The 23,830-nt window shown below is 56.3% G+C and overlaps 1 protein-coding gene across 6 annotated transcripts in view; it reads right to left on the reverse strand.

The window, feature by feature from the left end:
• The window catches only part of Stk32b (serine/threonine kinase 32B), a 277,224-nt gene that overhangs the window by 185,229 nt on the left and 68,165 nt on the right, over positions 1 to 23,830 (reverse strand). For 5 of the 6 annotated variants that reach the window (XM_005318974.5, XM_078021021.1, XM_078021017.1 and 2 more), the window contains exon 2: positions 14,170 to 14,225. The exons of the other annotated variant lie outside the window; for it this stretch is intronic. In XM_005318974.5, the coding sequence (XP_005319031.1) occupies positions 14,170 to 14,225 (56 nt within the window). The remainder of the gene's footprint in view (positions 1 to 14,169; positions 14,226 to 23,830) is intronic. 6 annotated transcript variants of the gene reach the window in all.

The following is a 23,830-nucleotide window of genomic DNA, read 5'->3' on the forward strand; positions in this document are numbered from 1 at the left end:
GTTGCCAAAAGGCAAGCACCAATTAACATTCCCATTAGCCTAATCCAATTAGGCCTGATGCTATCATCACTAATTACAGTGTCGGGACAAATAAATAAACTTAGCTAATGTGGTCTCCCTTGCCCTGGGAAAAGCACACTGAGCATCAGAAATTGGGGATGGGCCCCAGTGGGTGGAGAGTGGCTGGTGGAGGTCAAGAGCCCTCAGGGGCCAGCACCCGGGGCTGGGCATCCCGTCTTGGGATCCAGTGTGCTGACGGGCAACTCCACGGCTCTCCCGAGACCCGAGTGTCCTGGAATCCCGTCCTCAGCACGCCCCGGGGCAGCGCAGCCAGCCTGGAGGACTGCCTTGAGGGAATCTTCCGGAAAGTCCTTGACTGGCTCCTGCTCAGGACTCTAACCCCAGTTGGCTCCAGGGGGCAGACGATTACCCAGCGCTGGCCTCGGTCCTGAGGTCATCTGAGCACTCGGGCAGACCAGTGCTGGGGGCACATGGTATGGAGGATCTGGGGGGCTGCTCTGGTCGGGTTGTCGTGGGCCGGCCTCGGGAGGGGGGACATGTGGGGAGGTGGGGAGGAGGTATGACCCGCAGAAGGACAGAGACCTGGGCCCTGCCAGGGCACATGCCAGCTCCTGCCAGTAGTATTCTCAGGTCCTGCGTCTGCGCAGTGGGGCTCGGAGCAGGGCTGACCTGAGCCAGTCAGGAGGGGTCGGGGGACCCTGCAAGCCCCTTCCTGCGCTGCACTCAGGACCCTCCTCCGCAAGCGTGCCGAAGGCGAAAGCACAGAGCGCCGTGCAGACCCGGGGTAACCTGGCCGCCCAAGGGTTGTCTGGTGTGATTCTTGATTTTACGTCAGTCGACTGGATCGCGTGCCAGATATGTGTCAAACACGACTGCGGCTGTGTCCGTGAGGGAGTCTGGGGATGCGAGTGACACTTAAATTGGCGCACTTGGAGGGAAGCAGGTGGCCCCCTGCCCTGTGGGTGGGCCTCATCTAATCCGCTGAAGGCCTGAAGGCAAGGAAGGCTGGCCTCCCAAGGAGGATGGAGCCCTGCAGGAACAGACAGCCCTCAGACCTGAGCCGCGGCCAGTTCTCCACTGGGCCTCTGCACCTTAGTGCCTTTGCCCTCGCCGTGAGGGAGGCTGGGAGGCCGGGGGTGCCCTGTGGATGTGAAGGCCCTGGGGAAGCCCCTGCTGGACCCACTCAGATGTCACTGCCGAGAAGTGAAAGTCCACCTCCAGACTCCAGGTTGGCCAGCCCTGAAAATGTGCCCGCCAAGTCCGTCAGCATGTCCCTCTATTACACACACCCACCTCTTCTGCTTCTCTGAGACTCTGGCTGCTACATCTGGAACCAGCCAGCCAGGGTGGGAACTCACGGCCTGAATGACACTTCCCAGGGGCCTGGTGCTGGGAGAGCACAGCAGCTCACATGGATTGGTATCTGACTAAAAACACTGTCTCCCGTCACTGTGCAAAGGAGAAGGCACCCCGGGAAAGGTCCCCCCGTGGAGCATGGCCCACAGTGTGACCCACTGTGTCAGAGTCAGCAGGCCTCCCGGTGACAGTGAGAAACAGCCTGCTGGCCCTTGTCTGTGAGTGGCAGCAAGATGCAGCCCTCCTGGCCTTTGTTGCAGGACAACATCTTAGAGACGAGGTGACAAAGACAAGTAAGAGATAGGTGGCAGATTGCCCTGACTGACATGCTTCACATGTTAGTGCCACAGGACCCACTATCCCACTCCTCATGATTTATCCAAAAGAACTAAAGTCGGCGTAGTCTAGTGACGCAGCCACGTTGGTGTTTATAGCAGCAGTTACAATAGCCAAGCTGCGGAACCAGCTGCCATTAGAGATGGGTGAATACAGAAGACAGGGACACAGGCCAGGGGAGTGTCACTTGGCCACAGGTGAGAAGGAAGTCATGACATTTGCTGGTGAATGGAGGGAACTGGAGGGCATTGTGCTAAGTGAGATGAGCCAGGCCCAGAAAGTTTTCTCCTATGAGAAGCAAGAGAGAGAGAAGGAAGAAGAGGAGGGGGTGGATCTAGGAAAACAGAAGGGAGATCCAGGGAGCAGAGGAGGGAGGTGGAGGCAGAGGGGAGGAGGGAGAAGGGAGGGAGGGGAGAGGAAGGGGAGGGGGAGGGAAGGGAGAGGGAGGAGGGGAGATGGGAGGAAGGGGAGAAGGGGAGAGGGGAGAGACTGGAGGGATGGGAGAGGGAGGGACTAGAGAGAGGAGGGAGGGGAGAGGGGAAGGAGGGGAGAGGAGAGGGAGGGGAGAGGGAGGGACTGGAGAGGGAGGGACTGGAGAGGGAGGGACAGGAGAGAGGAAGGAGAGGGGAGGGATGGGAGAGGGAGGGAGGGGAGAGGAGAGGGAGGGGAGAGGGGAAGGAAGGGAGAGGGAGGGAGGAGGGAGGGACTAGAGAGAGGAGGGAGGGGAGAGGAGAGGGAGGGGAGAGGAGAGGGAGGGGAGAGGGAGGGAGAGGAGATGGGAGGGACTGGAGAGGGAGGGACAGGAGAGAGGAAGAAGGGGAGAGGGGAGGGAGGGGAGAGGGAGGGAGGGGAGAGGAGAGGGAGGGGAGAGGGGAAGGAAGGGAGAGGGAGGGAGGAGAAAGGGAGGGACAGGAGAGAGGAAGGAGGGGAGAGGGGAGGGAGGGGAGAGGGAGGAAGGGGAGGGGGAGAGAGGGGAGAGGGGAGGGAGGGGAGAGGTGAGGGATGGGAGAGGGAGGGAGGGGAGAGAGGAAGGAGGGGAGAGGGGAGGGAGGGGAAAGGGAGGGAGGGGAGGGGGAGAGAGGGGAGAGGTGAGGGATGGGAGAGGGAGGGAGGGGAGAGAGGAAGGAGGGGTGAGGGAGGGAGGGGAGAGGCAAGGAACTGGGGAGGGGGAGGGAAGGGAGGGGAGGGGAGAGGGAGGAACTGCAGAAGGAAATGCACGTGAAGTCACCGGGGAAGTCCCCCCCTGTATGTTTGTCTACAAATCACTAATTTAAAAATGAATAAGTAAATAAAATGAAGACCAGTAGAGAAAGAGGAGCAGGAGAGGGAGGAGGGGAGGGAAAGAGGAGGTACCTGGGGCTGTAATGGACTGAAATGGAGCAAGTCATACTCCATGATTTATGAGGGTGTCGGCCTGAACCCCACTGTTGTGTCTGGGTACACAGCGCTAACTAAAGCATGGAAAAGCTCGTGCTAAGGGTTAAACTATATCCCCCAAACCCATGGCGGAAGTCCTAACCCCCAGAGCCTCCAAATGTGACCACATGGACAGAGGACCTCTGAAGAGGTCAGCAAAATGAGGTCACCAGGGTGGCCCATCCCATCGACTGGAGTCCTGAGAGGAAGAGGAGATCAGGACACAGACGCAGAGGGACGACCCTTGAGGGCGCAGGGAGAAGGTGGCTGTCGACACCCAGGAGTGCGGCCCCGGGGGTCTCCCGTCTCTCCTGGGTCTCCCAGAGCCGGGGCCACCTGTCTGCACCCCGAGGCTGTCGGTGCTGTCCTGAGGGCGCGGGGAGCTGCTGGAGGGTTCCAGGGTGGATCTGTGAAGGCCACAGAGGATGGAGGCAGTGACACCAGGCATCGTGGAGCCTGGGCTGGGCTGGGAAGCGCTCTCTGCAGGCGGAGGAGAGCCTGGGGACAATTCCTGATCACCTTACCTGCCTGAGCACACGCCCACTGGCCCTCTTCTGCGTCATCCTGGAGGCACAGTGTCAGGGGGAGGACGAGGCCCGGGATCTGCCCCTCCACCCCCGCACCTTAGTGCCTTTGCCTTCACCCTGAGGGAGGCCGGGAGGCCGGAGCGCCCTGGGGATGTGAAGGCCTGGGGAAGCCCTGCTGGACCCCCTCAGACGTCACAGCGAGCTCTGGCCCGGCTCTGGCCTGCACTTCCTGTGACACTAGCTCTCAGTGCAGTCACCCCAGGAGCCAGCGAAGTCCTGCAAAGCAGCCCTCAGGCCAAGCACATCGACTTAGTTCGAAATGAATAGTTATTTCATTAAAGAAATGGGTTCCATCCTTCATGAAGATATCTACAGAACAACGAAGGCTTCACATAAAAGCACCATCTTTCAGGATTCCAGGAATGACTCTCACATCATGATAACAGCCAACCCAAGGCTCAAAGAAGTTAGGCAACTTGCCCCGAGTCTCACAGTCGGACTACACTCTGGAGCCAAAGCTCGTTAAATGAGTTAGTTAACGCTTGCAATTTCTTGAAAAGAGTAACTACTTATTCTGAACCCTGCTCGTGGTGGACACAGTGGTGGACACAGCGTCGGGTACTGTACCTCCTGCCTAAGGCTAACTCTGCTCCTGCCCCAGGGCCTTTGCATCTGTTGGCCTTTTCTCTGCCCCACTCTGCCCCGTCTTCACCTGGCGTTCTCTTCTTACCAGTGCAGTTTCAGCTTAAAGGTCTCCTCTCAGTGAGGTGAGGCTGACCCCAAACTCCGGGGCATCAGGGACCCTGGTGAGCCTGTCCCCACACCAACACAAGAACCTAGAATGATGCCAGGTCAGAGCAGCTACCCATAAGCATTCATTGCCCAACCCAAAGCCCGGCTGGGAATTTGCTGTGCCCCCATTAACTTAGAGACCCCAGAAACTTAAAAGACAAAAAAGATCCTAAAAGAATATTTTTAAACAGTGAACAAAAACCTTGATAAGCCAATTTTTTTCCTAGACATTCAAACTGACAAACGCAAATGTGAAATCTCGTCCTTGCTTCGCTGCTACACGGACTAGTGGCGGTCTGGGCACTAAGTCCGTCAGCCTGCTGTTACTCAGGTGTTTTTCTCACTGTGAATCCGCAGGTGGTGTGGATCGTGACCACGGATCACATGCTGGCGGTGGGACTGGTCTCGAAGGCAGGGAGAAGGCGCGTGGAGTCTGGGAGCGTCATCGCTGAGCTCCTGCTCAAGTTTGTCCAGCATCTTCCTTTGAGAGACACCAAGAGCTATTCCCACAGAACTCCAAGTCACTCTTGGCTCTTCATGAGCAGACGGACTCCAGGTAGCCCTTGGATTTTAATCAACTCCGCGTTTATTCTGCTTCAAGTCTGTAGCCCTTTAAGCAGACGGTCCACTTGCCAATCAAGCAAGATGCCTCTGAAGCAAGGTGCCCAGAGTGCTCCCGGGGTGCCCTCTGCCTTCCCTGAGCGAGGACCCAGCCCTGTTGGTGTCTGAGGGAGTACCCAGTGGGTCACTTCACCCTGGCTCTCTTCTGCTGGCTCAGCCATCAAAGGGGTCGGGTGTAGCCCACAGAGGGCCGGGAGAGAGGGCTGGACCGGAGGGAGGACGCATGTAAGCGTGAGGCTGTGGGAACCTTTTGCAAGCATCGGGTGAGAGATCCCTCTAGGCTCTGATGGAGAGGCAAAGCCGTTCAACCATTTCTCACCTGCTGTGTGCTAGTCACTGGGTTCTTCACCCATTTCTACGCACCCATTTCCATTCTGTACTGTATGTGTGTTGGGTGGATCCCGTACATGATAGGCTGTAGGTATGCCAACGAGTCTGAGCGTACACGCACACTGCCCAGCAGGCTGGTGGACCCACGATAGAGCACACGCACGTGTGCATACGTAAACATCCTGCTTGGTGGGTGTGTGTGTGCCAAGGTTTGAATGTGGATGGTGACCCTCAAAGGTCCATGTATAGAGGCTTGGTCCCCGGGTGGTGGTATGGGAACTTAGGAGGTGGTGGGGCTTCATGGGGGGTCCTGAGGTCATCGGGGGAAGTGCCCTGGAGGGCCTATGGGACCCTGGGAGAGGACCCAGCCCTGTAGGTGTCTGAGGGGACACAGAACTCCTGTGTCCTGGCTCTAGCTGCGGCCCCCACCACGGCCAGGCGCTTCCCCACCAGGAGCCTAGAGCAACAGGGCTGCACAGCTCGGACTTGACCCCCAGTCTGTGAGCTCGCACAGTGATTGACAGGCCCACAGAGAGCAGGGGAAGCGTTCTTCAAAGGAACAGACGCTCTCATGGTGAGAGGGGGTGGGAGTCCAGAGCAGGCAGGAGCCCGTGGTGCACCGTGGCCCCCCACCCCCGTCCTCTCCATCTCACGAGGTGCTTCCCAGGTGCCCTCACGCCTACCATCAGAATCAGCCCGATTCCCAAATGGACTTAGAGAAATTGACCAGCTGTGTCACAGCGACCCCAGGATGCGGTCACAGCGGGGTTACAGCAGCCACCAGGACATTCTTGCTAGGCACCGCAGCCTGCCTGAGGCTGGGTCCTCGGGTGCCACACGGGAGGCGACTTCTCACATCTCCAGAGTAAAATGAGATTTCCCCGAGTTCACATGTGCTCCTGCTGATAACCAGGGCCATTGTCATCGTTCACAATGGAACGTCTCTCTCGAAAACTCTTAATAAACGCCGGATATCAGGGCGGCCAGAGGCAGAGAGAAAACCCAAATGTGCATTCACTCTTAGGAGGATGCTTTTCTTCGTCTGACACCAGCCCACCTGCACTCTAGTTTAATAATAGCCATGTGGACTTCAGCTGCCTCCCTCAGGAAAAGCAGAAAGTATTTGGATTTGGATCGGAACAAAGCTTTTTTTCCTGTTTCTTTAAAAGAAGCCAAGCTCATCCTAAATACTGGGTATTTATTTGTGTAGGGTACACATAAATTCGCGTGTCATCAAGCTATCGCTAAACCTAAGGGTAACATAAAACAGACCCTCTAGAAAGCTTGGATGTTTCAAAAGATCAATTATGACCATAGGTTTAAGATATGTCATGTCTAGACTAGGTTCCGAGAGCCAGGCCAGTAGCCAACCAGCATCACAGATGGGGCAGAACAGGTGGACCAGTTTTTCACGAGCTGACTGCAGGCTGTAGCCAATTTAAACCCACACAGCCACGAGACAGATTTGGCAAATGTCATGAAGAGGTACAAGTGTTCAGGACCCAAACCATCCCTGCCTTGAGCGCTGATGTGCTTCTAGGGGACACCAACTCTGCTGGAGATTCGAGAGGCTGCTTCCTCAAGTCCACCAAATCTCAAGTCCAGTAGGATTTTAAAATGTTCTGTTGCTTGGTGTTTAAGTGCAGCCACTGTCCGTGAGATGACTGAGAAACCTCCTAAGATTTGTGGGCTAAAATTCTTCTGAGAAATTCAGAGAAGAAAGGCCTAAGATCTGGTTCATAAACTCAGCCCAGTGCTTGCTGACCCCTAAGATCACATTCAGGAAATCGATTGAAAGGAATCAGCCAGGAGAAAAGAGAAGTAGGCTGAGATTTGTGTGCCCACACAAGAGGCCAGAGTGGGCAGTGTCAGTCTGACCAATTAGCTGTTTGTTAAAAACATATGTTTTAAAAGGAATACAATCCAAAGTTTCTACAACTTAACATTCACCATGTCCAGGACGCAACCCCAAAATATTTGATGTACAAAGAACTAGGAAAATGTGGCCACAATCAATGGAAGTGTAGCTTAAAATGACCCTGACGATGCTGTAATCAGCATAACGAGCATGGCAGCAGCTAGATGAAAATGCTTCATGTGTAAAGGTCAAGATGGCCGAGATCCATGAAATCACGGGAAGTCCCAGCAAAAGGGAGCTCTCCTTAAAAACCAAGAAATCCCATCTAGTCACGTCATAGTTAAACTCCAAAAGTGGAAAGAAAAAAAACCCAAAAAACCTTTAAAAGGAAATTTTTTGAAAGGCGAGAGACAAAAGAAGCAGAGTATATCCCAATAATATTCGACCTAGAATCAGTGGCTTCTCATGAGAATCATGGAGGATGGCGACATGGTACAAGATCTCTAAAGTAAACCAAAGAAAATAAAATCCTGTCGACCCAAAAATGTTTATCCAGCACAAATATTCTTTAAGAAAGAAGGTAAAATTAATACATTCCAGATAAGATGAGATAAGAAAATGAGTTAATAGGAGCACTGCACCCCTAACAAACTACAGAAAATTCTTCAGCCTGAATGGAGATGATACCAGGTGGGGCGCGAGCCTTCATAAAGCCATGCGTGAACCTCGAGGACGGCTTTCTTTCTAACTTGACACATAAGGGCATTTGTATTATCTGGCTCTAGTTATACACACGCATTTCAGGGCCAAACACTCTAGCATCCTATTGGATATTTTAAAATTAAGAAGATGTTATGCATTTGACAACTGTAGTATAGAAGCTGACAGGGTGGTAATGAGCCCTACAGTTAAGATTCCTACATGTTATGTGAAGTGTGACTTTAGCAGACTGTGAAATAAATTGTGGATGCTTATTATAATTTCTAGAGCAGTAGTTCAAAAATATAATAAGGAGAAGAAGAGTCATTCAATTAATAGAAAAATTGAAAAACTAAAAGGGATGTGGCTCAAGCGCACTCGCCTGGCATGCGTGCGGCCGGGGTTCAATCCTCAGCACCACATACAAACAGGGATGTTGTGCCCACTGAAAACTAAAAAATACATCTTAAAAAATTCTCTCTCTCTCTCTCTCTCTCTCTCTCTCTCTCTCTCTCACACACACACACACACACACACACACACACACACACAGAGAAAAAAAGAAAAGAAAAAAGAAAGGAGAAGCAGACAAAAAATAGAGGAGGAACAAGAAAATAAATAAAACTATGACAAACCTAAAGTAAACTATACTGATCATAACACTAACTGTGAATTAACTAAACAATTTAATTAAAAGGCAGAGCTTTTCAGATGAAACTTTTTAAAAGAAAGACATAACTACATGTTGTCTCCAAAATATTTATGTTAAATATAAAGAAAAAAAGTGAAAATAAAGGCAAAACAATGACATGTGAACGGCAAGTGTAAGTAGGTTAGAATGGCAATATTAACTTAGAACAAATATGCTTCAAAATAAAGAGTATAAGCACATAGAAATTATCTCCTTCTTCTTCTTCTTCTTATTATTATTATTATTATTTCATAGTGATAATAGACTCAGTCCTTCATGAGGACATAACAATCATCAATGTGTATGCGTCTAACATTTTTACATCTCAAAATAAAGAACCAAATTTTGACAGACTTAAAGCAAGAAGAACAACTCTGCCCTCATATCTGGAAATTGCACATGACTATCTCAAAAACTGTTAAACAGAGCCCCAAATCATCTGGGTAGAGTTTTCTTTCTGATAAGTGTTCTGACAACAAAATTAATTTCTTATTTTTTGTCCCAGCAAGGACATGGAAAATCTGAATAACTTTATTGAGCACCTTGGCTTCATAGAGGTATTTATTGAATCACACACAGAACTGCTTTGAAATGCACATTTTATCAAGTGTGTTCACTAAGATCATAAAATGAGTCTTGATTAATGTAAATGAAATAAAAGCATATAGCATGTTCTCAGAACACAATAAAATAAGTTCAGGGCTGGGGTTGTAGCTCACTGGTAGAGCACTTGCCTAGCATGTATGTGTGAGGCACTGGTTTTGATCCTCAGCAGCATGTAAAAATAAATAATAAAATAAAGGTATTGTGTTCCTCTACAACTTAAAAAAATTTAAAAAATAAAACAAATTAGAATCAATAACAATAAGAAGTTTAGGAGAAAACAAAGATTTAGAAATTGAACAACATATACCTAAATAATCATGGGTCAAAGAAGAAATCACAAGTTGAATTAGAAAATACTATGAACTAAAAAAATAACCAAAATACAATATTTCAGTTTTTATGGAATGTAGCTAAAGGAGAACTTAGAGGGAAATTTATAGCTTAAAATATTTATGCTATACAAGAGAAATATCTAAGTCAATGATAACCTTGAAAAGTTTTCACCTTGAAATGCTAAATGATCAAGAAAATCAGAGAAAGAAGATAAATTGGTAATATCAGAAATAAATGAGAACTTACCATACAGATGTCACAAAATTAAAGGGATGATATTGGATATTTTAAAATTAAGAATGTTATGAATTATTCTATGTGCCAAATTTGCCAATCTAGAGAAAATTTATAAATTCCTTGAAAAAAACCAATTTATCAAAATTCACATAAGGGGGAAAAAACAGAAAATGTGAGACATATGTTTATAAGGTTGATTTTGTAGTCAAAAGCCTAAACTAAACCTAAAGCCATAAACCTTTTGGAAAATAAACTTGAAAAACTTCATGACTTGAGTATGCTTTCTTGAGCCAAATTGTCTTATGCAGGTTACATAAAGCAATGACCCTAAAAGGAAAAAGTATTCAAGAAATTAAACCTCACCAAAATTCAGAACTTCCATGCATTAAAACATTCCAAAGAAAGTTTACAGCAAACCTGTCTTCTGAAAATAATTTCATATCTGACAAAGGACTAGTTCCTGAATACATATCCCACAATTCAATAATAAAAAGACAAACCACCCATTTAAAAAAAGTGGCAAAATGTTTTGAACAGATTCTTCAGAAAAGATACATAACTGCTCTTAGCGCATGAAACGATGCTCATCATCATTAGTCATCAGGAAAAATGCAAGTCCAAACCACAGTGAGTTACTAAAAGACGGCATCAGAATAGCTCAAATTGAAGATGCTGGCCAAGATGTGGAACAAATGGAACTTTTAGTGGGAGAAAAAATATGGCTCAAACATATTGGAAAAAATTTTGGTAGTTTGGTATAAAACTAAAGACATACTTACTCTATGATCTAGAAATTCCAATCCTAGATTACCTTAGAGAAAGAAATCATGTCCACAAAAAGCCTTCTACACAAAGTTTCTTAGCAATTTCATGCAAAAAAAAAAAAAAAGTTACCACTAGGGAAAGTCCTGCAGCATATCATGTTGAAAATGGGTGAATGAGTAGGTTCATGGGTGGATGGGTGAGTAAATGGACAGGTGGACTGGTGGGTGGACGGATGGATGAGTGGATGGGTGGATGGATGGGTGGAAGGGTGGGTAGGTGGATGGATGGGTGGATAGGTGAGTGAATGGATGACTGAGTGGATGGGTGGATGGATGGGTGGAAGGTGGGTGGGTAGGTGGATGGATGGATGAATGGATGAATGAGGAGGTGGGTGGGTGGATGAGTAACTGAATAAATGAGAGAATAAATAAATGAACTTATTTTGACTTTTTTAAAAATTAACTCTATACACACTTCCAATAACAAGTTAAAATACAGTCTTAGAAAAAAAGTAGTGGCAAGTGTACTGTTAAGCCCAGAGCTTTCTGATTTCCAAAAAGGATGAATGTCATGAAAGACCGTGAGCCCTGCTGGACCTTGTCTTGCCTCACCACTTATCAACAGTGACAGGTGTCGAGCATGGTAAGATGTTTCGGGAACTTAAATGTACACAACAGCACTTCCTGTCCCAGTGTCATATTTGTGCACTAAAAATTCCCCTCCAAGCCAGAACTCTCATGCCACACACTTGAGAAAAGCACAGCAGTTAAAGTCTCCACTTCCCCGCCCCCGACCCCCTGGGGAGCACCTCAAGGAATGACCCAGGTGCCCACTTCTTAGGCGCGGCAACCGTCCAAGCTGGTCTCCACCCAGGCTCCCACAACACCTGCGCCCTCTGCCTGGGTCTTGACGTACTTGACCTTGACGTACTTGACCTTGCTGCGCAGACGGCACAGGGCTGGTGCCTTCTCCAAGGGGAGCCTGCTTCCCAGAGGTGCTGTGCAAGGGGGGCCACTCCTCATGGACAGACTCATCAGCCAGTCCCTCTGACACCCCTCTGAGTGCAGCCAGCCCTACAGGGGTGGGGAAAGCGAGGTGACAGGGACGGAGAGCTGCCACTGGCCCCCCACCCCAACTGTGAGGCTGGAGTGAGTGTCCAGAGGGCAAGTTACTTATTTGGAAGGACCCCAATGGAGGAAGAGGCCAGCACAGGCCATGGGGGTCAGGGACACAGGAGCACCTTGGGAGGAAAGCTGTGGGTGTGCCCAGGCCACCTGCAGGAGGGTGGCCGCCAGCACTGGGCCCCTGGAGACCTGAAGGTTCTAGTCCTGGCCTTTCCTGCCACATCCTTAGACTTAGGAAGTGCAGGCAAGAAGGACGGGGGAGACCCCGAGTCCAGGCCCTCGTTCCAGCCAGGGAGGAGGCAGGGCCTGCTGGGGGCCAGTGCGAGGGCCAGGCAGAGGACAGCAGGCTGGGAGTGGGCGACTCAGGGGGCAGCAGAGGTTAAGGGATGTGTCTGAACAGCGCAAAGCCTGCCTGCAGGGTCACTGCGGCTCCTCTCGTGGGAACCTCCATAGCTCCTCACCCCATGGCCCAGGCCTCCAGGGCTGGTCACCCTTAAGTGGAGGCCGGGAGGCTGGGTGGGCTCCACAGCAAAGCAGGCTCCCTGGGGTTCTCCAGCGCTCCCCAAGTGGCACATATCCTGTCTGAGGCACCATTTCCAGGACTCCAGCTGGGTGGAGAGAGCTCCCGGGACTGCTCAGACGGCTCCCCAAGCCACGGCCTCTCCTGGTGGCTGCCCCCAGGCCCTCCCTCACCACCTGGCCGGAGCCTGTGGGTGCTCTCGTTCTCTTGCCTTCTCACCAGGCCTTAGTCGGGGAGAGGACAACCCTAGGGTGTGTCTGCAGGTAGACACGGACAGACAGGTTCATTCTAAGGAACTGACCGCAGGTAAGCGTAGTGGCTAGCAATGTGACCTCACTTTGGCAGGGCAACCGGCAGGCTGGACACGCAGGGGAGGGCCGATGCAAGGCCACCAGGAGGCAGAGTGCTTGTACCCCGCAGAGCTTGGTCTCCTGGGAACGCGACTGGTTGGATGAAGTCCACCCACCTCCGGGAGGGCCCTTTGCTTCACTCAAAAAGTCTCACCTTTGAAAAAAGGACCTTCACAGTGCCAGACCGATCAGCGCTGGTCTGAAGACCTGTCTCCCACATAAAATCACCCGTCACACACCACTTTGTAACTGACCCATTTCCGTGCTGCTCTCTGAACAGGACTCCTGCCCTCAAGATGCCCTCTGTTTTGTAAGGATGGCAAGGTCTAGTGTAGCTCATGGCCCTGGTCAGCAGCCCGGAGGCCGTCTGTTAAGTTAGCAAGTGCCGCATCTCACTGGGCAATGTAAACAGCCAGCATTTTAATTTATTCACTCAGGGCCTCTCTAAGTTGCTAAGGCTGGTCTTGAACTTGTCATCATCCTGCCTTGGCCTCCTGAGTAACTGGGACTACAGGCGTGTGCCACCAAGCCCAGCTTGGCCAACGTTTGAATGTGTGCATTGAGGACTCCGAAATGGGATTCTGGCAGGGCAGAATGCTCTAGTACCACACTGTGCCTGTGGTTAAGTCTGGATCATGTGACAAAGAGAGCTTGAAGTTTCAAAACTTGGCTCAACTCCAGAACGTTCTGCTAAGTGCATGACTCCTAAACACACCATTTCCAGAAAGGTGCTTGGGCCTGCTTGGGTCAGTACTGATCCACGACAGAGTCTAGCACAGCGCCCGGCACAAGGTGTGCATTCAGCGACTAACTAACGAGTCCTGGGATGCGTTGGCAGAACAAGGAGATGAGGGAGACAGGGATGGGGAGGCTGGTCGAGCTCTCCAACGTCTCGGCTGAACTCTCCACATTGTGAATGGGCTGACCAAGGCATGGGGTTGCTGAAACAGCAGGTCCTTGGTCCTCAAACGGACCTGGGTTCAAATCCCAGCTTTGACACTTGCTGCCAGTGAGACCCTAGGTAAGTGGCCCTTCTTGCATGTAAAATGGAAATACTAATAGTCGCTTAAAAGGAGGAGAACACCTGGCCTTCGGTAGGTGCTTGAAGCCATCGTGGCCCAAGGGAATGGCTGAGTCAGTGGGACAGGCCAGGACTGGCTTGAGGGACGCCTTCTGCTTTGTCAAAGCCCCGTCCCCTTGTAACTGTCATAGCCTCTCACCCGAGACAGTCAAGGATCACCAACACAACTTCCCAAACAACAAATGCCCCTGGAAAGAGCTGCCTTTGCGATAAGTCTGAGGAACTTCCCCGTTTCCCCCAAGGTCTGGAGGGCGACGTGGCGTTATCAATCGTGAAATGATGACCTCCGTAATTCCCCGACGCAGGGGCAACTCGATTTTCAAAGTAACATCACACCAGATCCAAAGGAGACCTTTCAGACTCCTTCCACGTTTCAAATCTGCCAAGTTGAAACCTCTAGTGCCAGGCGAACACGAGGACGACCCATGGGACACAGGTGCGCTCAAGCCCGGGCTCTGGGCGGCTGCGTCGGGTGGGTGGGTGGGTGAAACGCGCCAGATTCTTACCTTTCCAAAGCTCCCTTTACCAATGGCCCGCAGGATCTGAAAGTGGTCAAAGCTGACTGCAAAAGAAAGAGAAAAGAGGGACCAGTCAGGCTTCAAACCTGTCCCCCTCCAGGCCTCGGCCTGTGCCCGCGGCCCTGAGGGTCTTCTGTTCCCACCACGCTCCCCTGCCACAGGGCCCTCCACCCTACAAGGGGCTCCCGGGCTATCGGCCCCTTCCATGTCTCCCCACCCACTGCTGACATGCAGTTAAGCTCTCACCAGCAGCACGCACGATGGCCATGTCTTGGGGGCCCAGGGGAGGACAGGAAGGGCTGGCCATCTGGTTTTACACGCTGCCCCCTTCTCTGGGAAGACCTTTCCCCACCCTGGCCCCCAGGCCAGTGTCCCTGCAACAGGTGCCACCACTTCATGGCCCGTTCCTGTCTGTCTAACCCAGCACTGTGGCCACTGGCAGACGGGCGGGCGCTGTCCACACCATCCTCCTGCAGTGCTCGGTCACACACCTCCCCCCCGCCGTCCCCCCCTAGATGGGCCCCACATTCTGCTACTTCTACACCCTCATTCCCCACCCTGCTCCGACTGGCCTCTACCCATCCCCACACCACAACAGGTGAGCAGTGACCCCCAGACCCCTGAGCTGCCTCCTGGTACTGACCACTGCCTGCTTGGCTTCCTTGGCAGTACACCCAGTGGTCCCCTTTGCGCCTGGCCTTGCCACACTTGACTTTATCTGCCGGGTATCAGATGCCTCCTCCGTCCACACTCTGTCCTCCTTCCTTCCTTTCCTCGTGGTGTCTGACCTTTAGGCTGTGTGGCCTGGTGCCTTCGCCCCAGCTCCTCGGAGGCCGAGGTCCTCCAACCCAGCAGGGGCGCAGACCCAGGAGGGCGCAGGGCATCCCCGGCTGCTCAGGCGCAAAGCCTGGAGCCCCTCCTCACCAGCGTCCTCTCCTCAGTCTGTCCTGTGTCAGGTTGGGTCCACGTGGCCTCTTCCCAGTGCCCACATCTGTGCACCCCAGAGAGCCCCTCTGGTCTAAGCCACCTTTGCCACTTGCACCAGGGCAGTGGCCTCACAAGGTCCCTTCGGCCTCTGCCAGCTGGGTCACGTGAGCCGGGCAGAGTGCTGCTGCTCTGCTCATCCTCCCCGGCCTCCTCTCAGTGGAGAGAGCACACTCCTGTCAGGGCTGCAGGGACCCAGCTGCCTCTCCCCCTGTCTTCCCACCGCGCCCCACCCCCTGGGCTCCAGGCAGGGTCTCCTCCTCGTGGGAACCACCGCCCTGCGCCTCTGCCACACGCTCCCTCCTCTGCGTCCCAGGAAGGCTGCAGTCCCCCAGGAGCCCACGGGCCTCAGGACCCCTCTCGCAGCACCACGGAGGGAGCCACGGCCCACGTATCTGATGAAGCTCACCTTCCCCGTGACCCCAAGCCCTGAGGTCAAGGCCGTGCTTGTTTTGTTACTGACCCCAGGACCCAGCGCAGTGCCTGGACCCCAGTGCTCAACACACACTCACTAACTCAGGAAGCACCGACTCATCCCCGTATTGTGCATGAGAAGAGTCTGGTGAGTGTTTCTGATTCAGACTGAATCGCAGCCAGTTTCCAATAACTAGGAGAGACCCGCTGCTCACAAAGATGAAGGGATGGACTGGTCAGCGCAGGAGGGAGGCAAGGTGTGGGGAAGGAGGGGAGCAGAACCAGTTCCCCGTCTACGAGGCTTCGGCCGTGGAGCTCATCATGGTGAATGGTGTCTGTGCCAAGCCACAGTCAGAGCCCGGCGAGCGCCAGCCTGGTGCCCAGCACAGAGGCGGGTTAACGGTTAACCCAGCCGACCTTGCTGCTTTGACCTGGATTTGTTTACCTTCAGAATGATTCGCCAGAAGAAATTCCTCACCCTCACCCCTTACTCACTCACAAGGGTCAGGGGAAAGGAAGGACGCGGAGCCCAGCCTGCCGCTCCTGGTGTGACCTGCAGCTCCTGGTGTGACCAGCAGCTCCTGGTGTGACCAGCAGCGGGCTCGCAGACCCACTTCCTTCCTGTGAGCCCCAGGTCCACAGCGGCACAGCCACCTCGCTAAGGACCTGCAAGCCGTGGTGACTACCATGACCCTCTGGAAGGCCAGCCCTCCCTGCCCTACCTGGGGACCCCCGTGGCCATGACATACTGCCCAGGGGCTTGCCATCTTGGGAAGCTTCTCCAGCACCTGCAAACCACGTCCTCCTGGGAGTATCCCGGGGCTTTCCCAGCTGTCCAGACAGACAGCTTAGGCCACGACCCACGTGGCCACACTCGCAGTGTCCGTGGACGAGCCACTGTGTGTGCCTCAGGCATCGTCCTGTAAAACAGGAGCAAGGGCTTCGGCCTTCACAGAGCGCTCAGGACAGGCCAGCACGCCGCCCCTCTCCCCAGGCACGAGCTCTCTGTTTGGGGATGAGAAACGGGGCTCCCTCTACTCTGTTGTCCGGGGATGGGGGGAGACTTCCCTAAACGCGTGTGGCCTCCTGCTCCGTCAAATGATGTGAGCTACCGGCACGGAGCTGGTGAGGGACTGCAGGGGTTCCCACGCACCCCCGGCCCTGCCATGGCTCTGTCTGTCTCCATCCTGCGGAAGCTGGTCAGGGCCACCACGAGGAGCCGGCCATGGGGTCCAGACCTGCCTCTGCAGGTGGGCGGGGCCAGCCACCTCGGCTTCCATGCAAGGTGAAGGGAGCCCTGGCTGCTGCCCTCCTGGTCTGTCCCCCAACCCAGCCCTGAGCCTCCTAGATGGGACACTCGGGTCTCCACCCACCTCCTCTTCTGTCTTGTCTAGGAACGGGCAGGTGTTGGGAGTTAGCAAGAAAACAATTAAAGGCCAAAGCCGCTGTTATTTAACACACAGTAGTGGATGGATCATGTGGTAAGGGTCCCCACCCATCCACGCGGGTTCCTGGGGGACTCTAACCTAACCGGGGAAAAAGGTTCTGGATTGATGCTTATTTGCTTGTTTAGCTACGTTAGTGTAAATGACTTCACGCATGTGGCTGAAAGTGGCATCTCCCGGGACCTGGCATGCTGATACGCGCACCTCAGGCCTGGAGTACACGGGGAACTAGTGAAGGCCACCTGCTGGGTGACGGTTGGGAGAGCCAGAGGCGAGTCCTAGAAATCCCACCGTCATGTAGGGGCATTGGCTTAGACCAGGAGGGGACGGCCAGGGAGTGGGTCAGAGTCACCCTCCAGTGACCCTCCACCCTGCTCTGCCTGGAACCTTCCAGATCAGCCCGGAGGTCCTGCATCCCTGGAACCCCTGGTCTGGGGAAGGGGCAGCTGGTCACTATTAACTGTGGCACCTGACGCCGCCGCAGCCCTGCAGGTCAGAGGGTGACGGGATGCTGAGTGCGTTCTGGAGCAGAGCCCTCTGCACCTCCAGACGTGTGTGGTCACCAAGCGTGACTCCCTAAGTGTGCCCCCGAGGGGAAACGGGCAGAGCCCAGGGCGCCAGGGGCCTCTCCCCACACGTGGGAACCATCACAGCTGCCCTGAGAGCCGCCCTAGGCACTGTGAGGGGGCACCTGGGCCCTCTGCTCGGCCAGGCTGACCGGACTTCCCTCTGGACCCCAGCTCTGTTTGGCACCCGAGAGGCCAGCCCCAGCAACAGGACGTAACCCGGGAACCCAGGGGGACCCTCAGGCTCACCTGGAGCCTCGTGAGGACAGGTGGGTGGGCCCCAGGTCCCTAGCTTCTGGGGAGGGGCCAGAGAATCTGCATTTCCAGCCAAGGTCCAAGGCAATGCTGAGGGAGCCACGCTGTGAGAACCACTGGCTAGTTAACCTGGACACTTGTGTCCCCTCGTCACCAGCCACTTCCACAGCCAACAGCGACCTTGTAGCCAGGCCTCATCAGCGACAGCTAAGCAGAGCACTGTTGGAGATATTCTAGGAAGCATTTTTTTCTGATAAGAGAACAGATACACCTTTAACCTTCCCACTTTTCCTGCCCTGAATGTGACTGCCCTGTCAGCTCCATTCTGAGCCGTCTGGAGCTGCAGCAGCCATCTTGTGACTGAGAAGCAACAAACACAGAGGCAGAGAGGTCACTCCTTGTGGTGAGCCTCTGTGCCAGGCCTGCAGCTCCTGACCCCTGCAGCACTAGATAAGAAAAAGACAACCTTCCTATTCAATGAGTCGGGTGAGCCATTGCCAGAAGCATTTCTTCCTGACTCTCAAGCCCTGGCACATAGAAAGGGCTTTGTAAATGCTACTTTAATGTGGAATTTACAGCCCCTTAAGTAAAATCACAATCGGAGTTGTTTGGGGCATGAGTACAGGGCCAGGTGCCTGGATTCGAATCACCAGCTGGGTGACCTTGGGGAAGTTGCTTAACCTCTCTGGGCCTCAGCTTCCTCTTAATGATGTATCATTATTGGACGTGAAACACCTCCTGGTGTGGCTGCTGTGAAAGGTCAACAGGTCGGCACAAGCAAGGTGTGTGGGGCCTGAGTCAGTGGCTGCGGGCGGTCGCCCTCCTGTCAGGTCCATTCTGAGTGGCTCCCCCTCACCTCCCCCCACCGATGAACACGGGCCTGATGACGTCACAGGAAGGACCAAGTGAGGACAGGGAGGCCCACTAGGGCCAGCTGCCACTGCTGTGAGCGTGGCCAGCTGAACCCAGGCGCAGGCCGAGGACCCTCCCCCACCTCCTCCAGGCCTGTGCGTCCCGAGGAGCGTCCCTGCTCTCCGGAGCTGATCTGGGAGGCTCTGGTGGCCAGTCACCCCAGCAGCATCCTGGGCACCGCCCGGGAAGCCAGCATGTCCCTCTTGCCCTGGAGGCGGAAGCCCTGAGCTCCGCTGGCCGGGCTGGTGCCACCGAGTGGCTTTCCCAGGTGACCGCCCGGCTTGACGTGTGTGAGGACCGGGACGCTCCGCCAACCGCTCTGGTCCTGACCCATTTAGGAACCAGAGGGCTTCCCGGAATGCGCCTGGCCCTCCACAGCCTCCCTCTCCTCGCCCACGTGACCGCCAACCACGCCCCTGTTTTCTGCCTGATCCTCTAGGCCTTTGGGCTGGAGTGGCCACCTGGTGTGGGGGAGGCAGGAGGCATGGGGTGGACAGCAGTGGCCGTGTCCCCTGGGCTGGTTAAGCCTCGCCCGCCCCAGGTCAGCACGGACCCCAGGTAGTGAGAACCTCCTGAGCCTCAGTTTTCCTGTCTGTAAAGCGGAGCTCGTGGCGCTGCTTCTCCCAGGCAGGAGGGGAGCCTCGGACAACGGCCCAGCCAAAGGCCGACTCAGCAGAGCCGCCTGAGGAGCGTCCACCAGAGCTGGCCAGCCCAGACCCTCGACGTTCACCAGCGTGGCAGAGTCTCAGCTCCCTTCTCTGTTCACGCTGAAGACCACGCGCCGGCAGGTTCAGTGGTCAGCTGAGACGCGTCGCCAGCCCTGCACTGAGCGGCAGGGGCAGGTCTGGGGAGGAGACCGCTGCTACAGAACATGGTGAAGTCCCCCCAGAAGCGGGAGACCCGGCATCAGTCACCACTCAAGACGTGCCGCGGGGTGAGGGGACAGTTTTCTGCAGCGGGCACGTGCTGGGGGAAGCGATGGCTGAGGCTGTGCTGGGTACCCGGCCGGTCCCAGGTACCCGGAGCTGGCAGTGGGCTCCACACACCAAGCCCTGCGTCCAGAGAGCTGGCCTTCTGGTGCAAGGGACGTTAAGTAGGACTCAACGGTGGGAAGTCCTGGTGCAGCGCTTCCCAGTGCTGCTGGGACAAAGGACGAACCTGCTGGCTTAACAGAACGGTCCTCACTGTGGGCAGGGCCACTTCTCCTGGAGGCCCTCGAGGGGAGGCTGCCCTGGCCTTTTCCAGCCTCCAGAGGCCATGATGGTCCCCGTGACCCCGCATCACTCCGGCCTCTGCTCCTGGTGGCACCTCTCTGGCCCTCCTGCCTCTCCCTCAGGGAACCTGCGATTGCAGCTAGGGTCTGTCTGGACAGTCCAGGGTCATCTCCCCGTCTCAAGATGCTCGCCTGAATGACCCCTGCAAAGTCCCTCAGGTCACGTAACACAGTGTACACACAGGTCCCAAGGTCGCAGACAGGAGTGTCCTTGGGGGCAGGTGTTCCGCCGACCACCTCAGGGAAGGGCAACTAGTCAGGAGGCGCTCCTTCAGACAGGGCGGTCAGAGCTGGCCCTCCTGAGGACAGGGCGGTGGAGCTAGTCATGAACACAGTGAGGACAGACGGGCAGCCACGGCACCGGTGGCCCTGCAGGCAGAGAAGAGCTCCCTTGTCTGGAGCCTGTGTGGCAGCAGGTGGCAAGGACGGCCATGGGACAGAGACTGGGACGGCGGGGTGGAGGGCTGCCAGGAGCCAGGCTGCAAGGCTGGGGCTCTGGGGGGGTCTTCCAGACACGCTGAGGAGTGCTAGAGGGTCCCGAGGAGGGGAGAGGGTGCCCGCTGTGTGTCTAAGCTGTTGGGAACATGCAGACCTCAGGAGATGGAGATGCCACACGGACGGCAGGAACTCGGGACACGGGACGCTGGCACCTGATTACAGCCTGAGGGCACCAGGAGACCACAGGGCAGGAGGGCAGGAGGGCAGGAGGGAAGGGGAAGGGCAGGAGGGAAGGAGGGCAGGAGGGCAGGGGAAGGGCAGGAGGGCAGGAGGGCAGGGGAAGGGCAGGAGGGCAGGAGGGCAGGGGAAGGGCAGGAGGGCAGGAGGGCAGGAGGGAAGGGGAAGGGCAGGAGGGCAGGAGGGCAGGAGGGCAGGAGGGCAGGGGAAGGGCAGGAGGGCAGGAGGGCAGGAGGGAAGGAGGGCAGGAGGGCAGGAGGGAAGGGGAAGGGCAGGAGGGCAGGAGGACAGGAGGGCAGGAGGACAGGAGGGCAGGGGAAGGGCAGGAGGGCAGGAGGGCAGGAGGGCAGGGGAAGGGCAGGAGGGCAGGAGGGCAGGAGGGCAGGAGGGCAGGAGGGAAGGGGAAGGGCAGGAGGGCAGGAGGGCAGGAGGACAGGAGGGAAGGAGGGCAGGAGGGCAGGAGGGCAGGAGGACAGGAGGGAAGGAGGGCAGGAGGGCAGGAGGGCAGGAGGGCAGGGGAAGGGCAGGAGGGCAGGAGGGAAGGGGAAGGGCAGGGGAAGGGCAGGAGGGCAGGAGGGCAGGAGGGCAGGAGGGCAGGAGGGCAGGAGGGCAGGGGAAGGGCAGGAGGGCAGGAGGGAAGGGGAAGGGCAGGGGAAGGGCAGGAGGGCAGGAGGGCAGGAGGGAAGGGGAAGGGCAGGAGGGCAGGAGGGCAGGAGGGAAGGGGAAGGGCAGGAGGGCAGGGGAAGGGCAGGAGGGCAGGAGGGCAGGAGGGCAGGAGGGCAGGGGAAGGGCAGGAGGGCAGGAGGGAAGGGGAAGGGCAGGGGAAGGGCAGGAGGGCAGGAGGGCAGGAGGGAAGGGGAAGGGCAGGAGGGCAGGAGGGAAGGGGAAGGGCAGGAGGGCAGGAGGGCAGGAGGGCAGGGGAAGGGCAGGAGGGCAGGAGGGAAGGGGAAGGGCAGGAGGGCAGGGGGGCAGGAGGGCAGGGGAAGGGCAGGAGGGCAGGAGGGAAGGGGAAGGGCAGGAGGGCAGGAGGGAAGGGGAAGGGCAGGGGAAGGGCAGGAGGGCAGGGGAAGGGCAGGAGGGCAGGAGGGAAGGGGAAGGGCAGGAGGGAAGGAGGGAAGGAGGGCAGGAGGGAAGGAGGGAAGGAGGGAAGGGGAAGGGCAGGAGGGCAGGAGGGAAGGGGAAGGGCAGGAGGGCAGGAGGGAAGGGGAAGGGCAGGAGGGCAGGAGGGCAGGAGGGAAGGGGAAGGGCAGGAGGGCAGGAGGGCAGGAGGGAAGGGGAAGGGCAGGAGGGCAGGAGGGAAGGGGAAGGGCAGGAGGGCAGGAGGGAAGGGGAAGGGCAGGAGGGCAGGAGGGAAGGGGAAGGGCAGGGGAAGGGCAGGAGGGCAGGGGAAGGGCAGGAGGGCAGGAGGGAAGGGGAAGGGCAGGAGGGAAGGAGGGCAGGAGGGCAGGGGAAGGGCAGGAGGGCAGGAGGGCAGGAGGGAAGGAGGGCAGGAGGGCAGGGGAAGGGCAGGAGGGCAGGAGGGAAGGGGAAGGGCAGGAGGGCAGGAGGGAAGGGGAAGGGCAGGGGAAGGGCAGGAGGGCAGGGGAAGGGCAGGAGGGCAGGAGGGAAGGGGAAGGGCAGGAGGGCAGGAGGGCAGGAGGGCAGGAGGGAAGGAGGGAAGGAGGGAAGGAGGGAAGGGGAAGGGCAGGAGGGAAGGAGGGAAGGAGGGAAGGGGAAGGGCAGGAGGGCAGGAGGGAAGGGGAAGGGCAGGAGGGCAGGAGGGCAGGAGGGCAGGAGGGAAGGAGGGAAGGAGGGAAGGGGAAGGGCAGGAGGGCAGGAGGGAAGGAGGGAAGGGGAAGGGCAGGAGGGCAGGAGGGCAGGGGAAGGGCAGGAGGGCAGGAGGGCAGGAGGGAAGGGGAAGGGCAGGAGAGCAGGAGGGAAGGGGAAGGGCAGGGGAAGGGCAGGAGGGCAGGGGAAGGGCAGGAGGGCAGGGGAAGGGCAGGAGGGCAGGAGGGCAGGAGGGAAGGGGAAGGGCAGGAGGGCAGGAGGGCAGGAGGGCAGGAGGGAAGGGGAAGGGCAGGAGGGCAGGAGGGAAGGGGAAGGGCAGGAGGGCAGGGGGGCAGGAGGGCAGGAGGGCAGGAGGGCAGGGCCTGGGCAGCGTGGAGGCGGGCCCAGCTGGCCACCTGTGGGGCGGGGCGGGTCCCATTATGGGATTCAGCCGGGGCTTCCCCAGCTTGCTGGGTGTCAGTGCTGTGTCCCTCCCAATGGGCATGGTGACGGGGCTCTGTCTCCAGGTCCCAGTGTTACCAAGCAGGGGGACAGTACAGGGCAGTGTCGGCCGTAGGGTCCAGGGGAGGGAGCTGCTCATCCTGTCAGGGCACTTGGGGACAAGCCCCTGCACAGGGTCTGGGGACAGGAGTGCTCCAGGTGGAGCTTCAGGGAAAGCAAGACCCTGGGGGCTGGAGACGCAGGGTACACAGGAGAGGGGTGAGCGGACAGAGGGACGAGGCCTGACCACCAGATGACGGACACTCCTTGGAGGCGAGTGAGGGCCAGGCTCCATGCAGCCTGGAAGACGGTGGCTCCAGGGAGCCGCTGTCCACATGATCAGCTGCTCCATGCTCCTTGCTGACGGTTCTGTTGCCCAGGGACGGGGGCTTGGAAAGGGCTACCCTGGACTGGCCATTAGGCCACGGCAGTCCTCAGAGAGGGGTGACCTAACTGTGACCCACTGGCTTTTGGCACTGACCTGCCCACAGTCCATGGTTAAGGGAACAGTCCTGCCCTCCCAAGAGCCCAGTCCACCCCAGTGCCCTGGGCTCTGCAGTAGCACCCGCAGTGTGTGCACAACACCCAAGCTCCTAGGCCCCCTGCCCTCTACAGTGGCACCCAGGCCTGCTCCTCCACCCCACCTCTCTGCAGCCACAGAGCTGGCCCTCTGCCCCTGCCTGGAGCACTGGCCCCGGGGCCCTGTCACAGCAGCCTCCTACCCTCAGGTCTCACTCCCTGGAGGCAGCCAGAAGCCTCCCCACCCTTCCTGCAGATGCCTGCAGGGAACAAGCAGAAGACACCTGAGTCACAAAATTCCCGCCAGAGTCCAGAAGGGTGGGAGCAAAGAGCCAGGCATGTTGACGGCCTGGGGTGGC

The sequence above is a fragment of the Ictidomys tridecemlineatus genome, chromosome 9, assembly GCF_052094955.1.
Source record: "Ictidomys tridecemlineatus isolate mIctTri1 chromosome 9, mIctTri1.hap1, whole genome shotgun sequence".
In the NCBI taxonomy this organism is placed as follows: Eukaryota; Metazoa; Chordata; class Mammalia; order Rodentia; family Sciuridae; genus Ictidomys; species Ictidomys tridecemlineatus.